This window comes from Rhodofomes roseus (genome assembly GCF_022264815.1).
Source record: "Rhodofomes roseus strain CIRM-BRFM 1785 chromosome Unknown C8Q71scaffold_33, whole genome shotgun sequence".
Lineage (NCBI taxonomy): Eukaryota > Fungi > Basidiomycota > Agaricomycetes > Polyporales > Fomitopsidaceae > Rhodofomes > Rhodofomes roseus.
Window position 1 is genome coordinate 402,203 of NW_025952989.1, and position 8,719 is coordinate 410,921.

Consider the following 8,719-nt stretch of genomic DNA (forward strand, 5'->3'; position numbering starts at 1 on the left):
ATCCATTGTAACCGGGGAGTACATTTGGTTGGATTGATGCAGCAGAACTCACTTATTCGTGGGCAACAACGAAGCGTTCAACATAGCGTTGGCACAAAAATCTAGCAAGGGCCTCTACTTTCGAAAAGTTGGCGCGAACACTACGCAGCGTCGTTGATGCGCCCTTCGCTCTCTAACCCCGGAGTAAAACTGATGAAACACACACTCCCGTTCTCCGCTACATACGGATCGTCAGCCATCAGTAGGACGAGTCATACCGACTCGGAGAGCATGCTTACAAGGCATCGGTCCGCCCCCGCCACGTTCCCTCTCCCGCGAACTGCTCCTCCTCCCCGTACGTCTCTGCTGAGTGACAGTGCGCCTGAGCAGCGCGAGGTCCCATATCATCCAGAGCATCGTCTGGGTCAGCTGCACACCGCTGAAGGCCACTCCGCGTGCACGCGCCCATCCGAGGTCGGGGTTGCTGAAGTCCGTGAGGTGGTACACAGCCATATCAGCAAAGGGATCTTGCGCGGTTGCGGCTGCGGATGACGTCGGATGTAGGGAGTGGTACAAACTGTCGAGGTTCACTAGATACATCTCCTCCGATGCCTGCAACAGCCAGTCAGTGCCACGGAGACGAGTGTTAGAGAGGACCATACCGTCTGCACTGCCAGTCTCCTGGGTTGTCCCTCCCAAACAAGATCGCGAAGCCATTCGCCCATGTAGACACGCTTCGCAATGTCCTCGAAGGACGCAGCACCTCGAGCTACTCTCGCAAAGTCCGGTACAACGTACAACAGGCCGAACACCGTCACCGCAGCGAAGTGTCTCCCGTCAGGAGAGAATCGTGCTGTAAAGTTCTCAGTGATCAGTATCGATGGTGCAGCGAACGGGTGCGTACCTGCCACAAAACATTGCGGAACGTGTCTTCCACCGACTTGAACCAACGCTTGAGTATTCGCGAGCTGCACGCTCTCTGCAGGGGGGACGACCCTGAACTTCTGCATAGCATCTATACCGGGCACACAGGCAAAGCTGCTGCTGGGCGTCTGCGGCATGAAAAGAGGGCCGGTGTACTCCTGCACGTCATCGACCTTCTGCAGTTGCATAGCCGTGTCCTGGAGGAGCTGCGGGGGGTCGTCCTCCGCCAGAACTAGAGTCGGCGTCGTCTGCCCGTCGTCGCCCGCATGCCCGTCCCGCGGGACGACGATGACAGCAGAATGCAGACACACCACGACCCACGCGTCCGAGACGTCGATGTCCATGACGACCCTGTCGCTCACGGGCGGCGGCCGGAAGCCCTGCGGCGCACCGAGCACCCGCTCCATGCCAAAGCTGATGCGCCGGAGGAGCATGCCATTGGCTAGGTCGAAGAGCAACACCGCATTCCGGTCTTGAATGCTCATGAGCGCGAGCACGGGGGACCGCACGCGGAAGATGCGCACCGTGTCGACGTACGGCTGCCCAATGTAGGCATGCGGGGTGTACTGGCCCCGCAGCCCGTCGCGGGACGTCGGCGGGAAGTGCGCGGAGACGAGAGCAGCCTCAGCGAACTGGAAGGCGAGTGCGGCAGAAGACGAGGGCTCGGAAATGGGCGTGGCGATGGCGCGTTGGTCGGGAGATGCGGAGAAGACATCACTCGATCTGCGCCATACCTCGATGCCGCGATGGTTGCTCGGGAAGACGAGGAAGCCGCCAGATAGCTCGCACCTCGTGCGGACGAGGTAATCCTAGGATGAGATCAGAATCACGGTACCATTGGAACGGGGATTACGGTACCTTGCTGAATCGCCACAGCACCCTGTTATCCTCCATTGCGTGGATAGTCATCCCTCCGCTTCGTGACACAGCCAGCACGGTCCTCTCCTCCTCGTCGACCTTGAAGTGCAGCACGCCATCGTCGGACGTGTACCCGCCCTCCAGCAACGCGCCATCGCCGTCCCAGTTACGCTCGATCACAGTCCATCTGCGACCTGGGGTGGATATCGGTCAGCGCAGAACGCCGCTCAACGGATCAAGCACTCACAAAGCTCCTTCCAGCTACCAACATCGTCGAGCCATGCGCTGTTGCGTGCCTCGAGTCGCTTCACTTTGTCGAGCGAGATCTCGGGTGGCGCGAACCTATGCAGGACAGCAGCTTGATGATAGATGCTTTCCTCGTTGTCACTGATCAGATGTTTGACCTGCCGTGACACGAGGTGCAGCGAGCAGAGGTCGTGGACACAGGTGAAGGATAGGGTATACAAGAAAATGTCGGTGGGGAATTGCAATAACATGATCCTGAGACTGTTCACCTAGCGAGACGAACTATATCGAATGTACAACTGTCAACTGTAGACCAGCATCTGCAAGTCCAGTACATTCAGGTCAGTGCTGTGCACGTTACACTTTCGACATTGACTGCTTACACAGTCAACGAGACGACCTCAGGTGCCAGTTTGGTGCCAGTTGACGATGTCGTTATGGCAGAGCACTGATCACATGAGGAGGTCAGAAAGAATAAAGTGGGTTCTAGTGAGCTTGATTCTCCACACTCAGGCTTGAGGCCTAGGGAGGAGGAAGAGGAGGAGGAAGAGGAAGAGTAGTCCATTTAGCCACCGGCCGCCGAAACATACTTACTGTATGTACTAGCGCACGCGCGTCCCATTCTCGACGGCGACAGCGCTCACTTATAGGTATGTACAACATCGCAAGCCATAGGACTACGTGCTAAATTACTTCAATTGCTACTACAAGGGATGGTCGTCGAGATGGAGGCTGAGATCGAAATTCGGGTACTGGTGCACGTTGAAGTCCAGTCAAAGTCCAGTAGCTAGTAAGTATGCACTTGATCAATTAGTTATTGCCTCCGAGTCTTTCGTACTCATTTCGGAGTCAGACTTCAGTGTAGCGGGCAGAACGAGTCCAATTTGAAGTGTCACTCATGGTACACCATCAGGACGGTACCGTATACATACGGTCGTAGAGGAAGTTCAAGTGGCTGTTGCATGAACGGGACTACTGAAGCTGTCGCGTCGGTACGTACCAACATAGTATGCACTCCCCTCACCGCGGACGATATGAGGCACGAGTACTGTGCAACATACTAAGTAGGCTACAGGGCGGTCGACTTAAACCACGCATGTGTGGTGCGCGTCTTTGTGTAGTACGACCGACTCGGAATCAGAACTACTGGTATAATGGGAGATTCATGATACATCCGCGCTTTACCGCGACTTGTTAGCTATTACCGGACTCAAGTTCAAGCAAGGAGATACTCCAAAGCAGACACTACAATTTCCATACGTCGAAGGGCCCATCCCGATCCCTATACACCGCTTGTTACTGGCTGAGGATCGTGCGTACGAAAGACTCGTAGTTGACGTTTCCGTCCCTGCAATATATCAGCGGGGCCACGTGTAGTGGAATCACAGAACGTACGGGCCGACTGGTACGCCCTTCAGCAATTCGTCAACCTCCTCGTCCGACATCTTCTCGCCCAGTTGTGTGAGGACGTATCGGAGCTCGCCCGCGCCGATGAAGCCGTTGCCCTCCTTGTCGAAAACCTGGAAGCCGCGGATGAACTCCTCTGAGAGCATCATTCAACAGAGTAAGTCGTGTATACGGGACGGACAGCGACCACGGGTCATAGGGATCCTGACCTGGTGTTCCTGCAGGCTTAAAGCCGTCTGGCCGGTTGAGGATCGTCAAAAACGACTTGTAGTCGACTGGGAGTCGGCAGAGAGCGCGTCGTGGCGGATTCAATGACGTTCATACACATACGAGGTAGACAGCACGGTTCAGTACGCGGTTGCTGTGTGGCGGCAGGACGTGTCCTCTCACCTTCCCGTGGTGCCCCCGCGATGATCTCCGCGACCTCTGCCTGTGTTGGGTTCTGGCCGAGTGCTCGCAGAAGATCGCCCAAAACCTCTCGCTGCACAGCCCCCGTTCCCTTCTTGTCGAAAAGCGCGAACGCTTCCTTGTATTCTGAGTGATCCTAAGAAGTTAGCTCCGTATGCCTCATGGTTACTGACCTGCTTACCTGCGTTATCACTCTGGCGGTATAATCTGAGTGAGTGCTTCTGATCCAGCTTTTACGCACTCACCATAACTCAGCGTAGGCGTAGACCGTGAGGGAGGATGGAAAAAGTAGACAGGCTCGTGAAAGGAGAACGACCAATCCGTTGGGCGCCTATCTACACTGCTAAACTTGTGGGCGCCTAATACCACTCTCCTCCGCTGAGCCTGCCAGTGAGGAGGAGGGACGTTTTCAAGATCACCCCGCCGCGTGTAAATCAATTTAAGTATGAAGAGAGTCTCTTGGGTAGGATCCTCGAGCTTCGTGTTTGGGCTTAGCCCTTCAGCTTCATTTTGTGTGAGTCTGACTTCATTTCAGTTTAGATTTCGGTAAGGGCGAGCGCCACAAGTTCACAAGTTCGCCGACTCCCGAGAACCTCTTCCGATGATACTTGGACTCCGAGCATCATATTGAAATGGTGCGTTTTTGACATGTTTTTAGCGTGTCTAACGAAACCAGCCTTCTCATAGGCTAATCAGAGGTTCGAGACCTCTCACCGCGGGCAAACCAGGTTTTGCGGACTCCGAAGATTGCTATTAACATCGGTCCCCCATCATCCATGGGAACCTATTCGGACTCCGAATGTTGTCAGAACATGCTCCGAACATGATGCGTTGCAGCATGTTCGGAGGCCGAAAACGCGTGTTTTCGGCGAACATGCTACGAACATGAATAATGTGGGGGCATTTTCGGAGTCAGTCAAGCTCTCCGAATAGGCTCCCATAAGGGACCGATGCTATGAGCAATCTTTGGAGGCCGAAAAACCTGGTTTGCCCGCGGTGTCTTCGGAGTGGGCAACATTTATGTATGTTATGGTCAGTAACATTGGAAGGTATGGGCTCTGATTGGCTCCCTGGCTCCATCATAATCACATATTAGATCGGAGTTGTCTGGTACATAAGCTGTGACGCAATTGATACACACCGTGATGAAGGTCAGTGAAGGCTATCACAACGTAATTTCTGATGTTACGACCCTCAAGTATCGATTGTCCGCTGTGCTTGTTCTCGACTCCTTCTCGACTCGGACGACGACGGCTCTTGGCTGAGGTCTAGGCGACATGTCTGAAGAGGCCGTAATGTCGGACGAGAGCTTTGTCCGCTTCGACAGACCGAGCGGCGACATTGTCTTGCGATCTTCGGACGGCCATGCCCACCGCGTCCACAAAATCATCCTCTCCGAAGCGTCGCCCTTCTTCGCAACCATGTTCTCTCTTCCACAGACCCAGATGGTCGGCATTGAGCCCGTTTGCGGAGCGGACGAACTGGATGTCCCGGTAGTGCCAGTCACAGAAGACTCGCGTACGCTCAGCCACCTCCTTCGCCTCTGCTATCCCTCGCCGCTCCCCCCACCTTCGTCTCTCAGCCTAGACGAAGTCGAGGACGTGCTGGCCGCCTCCTCAAAGTATGAGGTAGAAGTCGCGCGCGCGTTCTGCATGTCTGTTCTCGAGAGCCACGTCAAGTCAGAGCCCATAGCCGCCTACGGACTCGCGCTCCGCTTGCATCTGAAGAAGGAGGCCTGTGCAGCCGCCCTCGAGTCGCTCAAGCACGACTTTCCTCCCGCGGACACGAGCGACGACGCCCCGATCTCCAAGGCCATCGCGCGCATGTCGGGCACGGCTGTCTACCGACTCATCCAGTACCGCGAGGCGTGCAAGGCCATCGCGCTGCGCCAGTTCACACATGACCTCCCCGTGCTCAAGCCGCCGCGCAACGGCGTGATGGTGTACATCTGCCCAAAATGCAGCGACCAGGAGCCCGGCGCGAACACTCGCTACCTCCCGTTCAAGATCGACGTCGCAAAGTTCAGGGAGCGCGCGGCGAGGGTCGTCGGCGCGCGCCCGTGCGGTACTGCGCTGCTCGGTGACACGGAGATCGGTGGGCTCAGTTTGGTGACGCAGAACAGCCTCGAGAACAAGTGCCCCTTCTGCACAGCGAGCATCCTGAAAGCGCTCAATCAACTCATGGAGCACCTAGCGCGGGTCATTGACGAACAAGTCTCGGCCGTAAGTAATTTATGAGCATGACTCTGCGGCTTGTCTGACGATGATGTACAGATTGAGGTGAAGCTAGACTTCTGAAGTCGTCTTCGAAGCAAGTCGGCGGCGTTCTCTCCTGCTCACTGTGCCTCGTCCTCTCCGCCGGCATCAGGATCTTCCCTCCATAGCGTCTCGTGGAGCTGCAGGGCACTGCCAATCAAGAACCCCCACGAACCCCAGAAGGTCGCCAGCACGCTCTGGTAGTTTGCCTAGGCCGGTCACAGCTCAGTCCCACATCACTGCTACACGTCGACTGGCGCACCTTTGAAGACGTCAACGATGCGTATCCCAGCGCACCGCACAACGTGAACCCCACTGCCCCGACGAGATTCCAGGCGCCGATGTGCCAACCGAGGCTCCGCAGGTTCGGCAGCCACCATCTGCGCTGGCACTCGAGCATGAGGAGAAGGGAAGAAAGGATGAAGCCACTGCCTCCGACCACCTGCGGTGTCCAGAAGAAGACGTCGGTGATCGGTATGGGCGGGTGAGTGCTGAGGTTGGCAATGACGCCCGGTAGACCGGTGCTATGGGAAGGTGGACGGATGCGAATGAACGACGTACATGGAGACGGTGGCGGCGAAGTAGCGGAAGTGGAGGACTGGCTGGCGAGCGGGCGCGTACTGCTGCCAGATGGGGCGCGTGCGAGTGCGGCGTGGGGGCGGGGCGGGGATCGTCGCAGGAAAGTGACGGGTGCTTACGACGGAGGGCGAGGATTGGGCGGGGAAAGGCAAAAAAGACGAAAAGCGCGCCAAGTCCCGCAAATTTGGCTGTTTTTTTTGGCCATAGATTCCCCTCCCCGTAGGGAGCTCGCGGATTATGAGGTTCAGGTGCATTTCATGCATTCACAAGACGGGACCGGGTATGTACATGTGCAGCAAAAACAAAGAATCCCCGGTGAGTCTCCTCCTCGCGCAGCACGGACGCGGACGTTGTGCCGCCCTGCAGAGCGTCGTAGATACGGCGTCAGCGCGTGTACGTAGAGCTCAATGGATGCACTTACCCTCGCGCATATGAACATCGCGCGGACAGTCAACGTGGAACACAAGTGCACGACTCACAGGGCAACGCCGCCTTCGCCTCCTCAAACATCGCTCCCCGCGTCCAAGTAAGCAGTACTCGCGGCTCGCCTTTGCGCTGGAGCATTCCGTTGATCACCGGCAGTACAAGCTTGCAACTCACCGTGGTCACAGAACATCTGCCTTGCTCCGGGGACAAGCGATTCGCAGAAGCGCGCGCAAAGTCAGTGCGGGAGGGCGCGTGAGACGTGGATGGACGTACCGTGCGTAGAGGATAGCTCGCGGGGCCCTGGCTCCTCCGTCGGCTAGACAAGGTACACTCCCTTGGACCTGCATACGCCAGGCACGTTGGGACTCGCTGTTCGACAGTTCGCACGAATGACGAACAATCAGCACAATGAATACAAGACAGACGAAACCACTTACCGATGCTCGCAACCTGCTCGCCGGGCATCGATACATCTACACAGCGCTTGCCGTGCCCCAAGGTGGCTGTCGAGAATTCAGTGCCACCGCGCCCGGCGCAGTGACGTAGGACTGCAGACAGCGAGGCTGACGCGCTGTTTGCACACATCCGCCCCAGATGTGCCGGTGAGTGCCCAGCAGACATCAGTCTTCGTCCCGCACACAAACGTACCTTCGCCACACGAAACATCTAAACACCGTGAGCTCGGGCACGTCAGGGAGATCGGAGACGACATACCGTGGAACGCAGACTCGGGGAACCAGCAGCGGGACACAGGGTAGCGCCGCAGTGCTGCCCACCCGATTCCAGGTCATCCCCTTGGTGAGTCGACAGTCAGCACCAGAACATGTGATGTACGGAGACCTACTCACTGTCACAGGCACATCGCTCGCGGGACGTTGATACGTCTATACATTGCCGAACGCAGGCAAGAACATTGCGCGGCGGTCGTTGTGAAGTGCGGCTTTGAGTGCTTCATGCTAGTATCAGCGGTGCGCTGACACCTCGACGCCGTCGGCCGCGTCCCAGCGATCGATGTTCGGACGGTCAGATATGGACTACGCACCGTCAACGTCACTCCGCTCGCCGGACGACGATCCATACATACATTGCCATTCGCGATGTAACGACGAGCGGCGGCCACCCTTCGTCCACTTTTGGCGAGTTCAGTGGTGCCTGTGTCGTTCGTTGTGAGTTCAGTACATTCAAATATCCAAATAGAAGTTGCTCACCGTTGTCTAGCTGCTGCTGCTCGCCCGCAAGACGACTGATACATACATCGCCGCCGATGGCCGGACTTGCTACATGCTGGCAGCCGCGATGTATGGTCACAACGAGCGCAAAATGTTTGCACGCTTCGGGAACCATGACCGCAGCACGCCGCATAGCCGCAGTACCTTGCTCGCCGGATGACGTTCTATACATACTTTTCCATCTCAGTAGCAGCCGCGGCGAGTCTTGTCAGCCGACGCGGCCTTGTACCGCGCTCGCCGGACGTCGAAAGGTATATACATGGTCGGTCGTGGTCGAGGACTCAAAGCCGGTGCTACATCAAGTCAATGAGTACATGTACCACATACGGACCAAAGTGCGTGCACTAACCTTCGCCTGCACGTCCCAGTCCCGGCTTCAGGTGACGCATAGCCCTCTAAGCCTATGGC

General features: G+C 56.8%; 3 protein-coding genes across 3 annotated transcripts; all 3 read right to left on the minus strand.

The window, feature by feature from the left end:
• Window positions 1-140: 140 nt before the first annotated feature.
• C8Q71DRAFT_862789 (uncharacterized protein) lies at window positions 141-2,258 on the minus strand (the record flags this gene model as incomplete). The annotated part of the gene is made up of 6 exons (XM_047928073.1): window positions 141-217; window positions 279-591; window positions 642-832; window positions 884-1,712; window positions 1,762-1,955; window positions 2,009-2,258. The coding sequence occupies 6 exons, from the start codon at window positions 2,256-2,258 to the stop codon at window positions 141-143; spliced, it is 1,854 nt and encodes a 617-aa protein (XP_047773572.1).
• A 1,045-nt stretch (window positions 2,259-3,303) lies between these two features.
• On the minus strand, window positions 3,304-5,164 carry C8Q71DRAFT_799531 (EF-hand protein; the record flags this gene model as incomplete). The annotated part of the gene is made up of 5 exons (XM_047925892.1): window positions 3,304-3,355; window positions 3,403-3,550; window positions 3,624-3,689; window positions 3,805-3,948; window positions 5,152-5,164. The coding sequence occupies 5 exons, from the start codon at window positions 5,162-5,164 to the stop codon at window positions 3,304-3,306; spliced, it is 423 nt and encodes a 140-aa protein (XP_047773573.1).
• An 857-nt stretch (window positions 5,165-6,021) lies between these two features.
• Window positions 6,022-6,751, minus strand: C8Q71DRAFT_787908 (uncharacterized protein). Its single transcript, XM_047925190.1, has 2 exons — window positions 6,340-6,751; window positions 6,022-6,286 (listed from the first exon to the last, which is right to left on the minus strand). The coding sequence occupies exons 1-2, from the start codon at window positions 6,475-6,477 to the stop codon at window positions 6,158-6,160; spliced, it is 267 nt and encodes an 88-aa protein (XP_047773574.1). The 5' UTR covers window positions 6,478-6,751; the 3' UTR covers window positions 6,022-6,157.
• Window positions 6,752-8,719: the final 1,968 nt, after the last annotated feature.

Excerpts from the sequence above, each read along its gene's own strand:
- C8Q71DRAFT_787908 (XM_047925190.1), bottom strand. The coding sequence starts at position 6,477 with ATGCTCGAGTGCCAGCGCAGATGGTGGCTGCCGAACCTGCGGAGCCTC. Across the intron at positions 6,287-6,339 it reads CATCGTTGACGTCTTCAAAG|GCAAACTACCAGAGCGTGCT; the intron begins GTGCGCCAGTCG and ends TGACCGGCCTAG.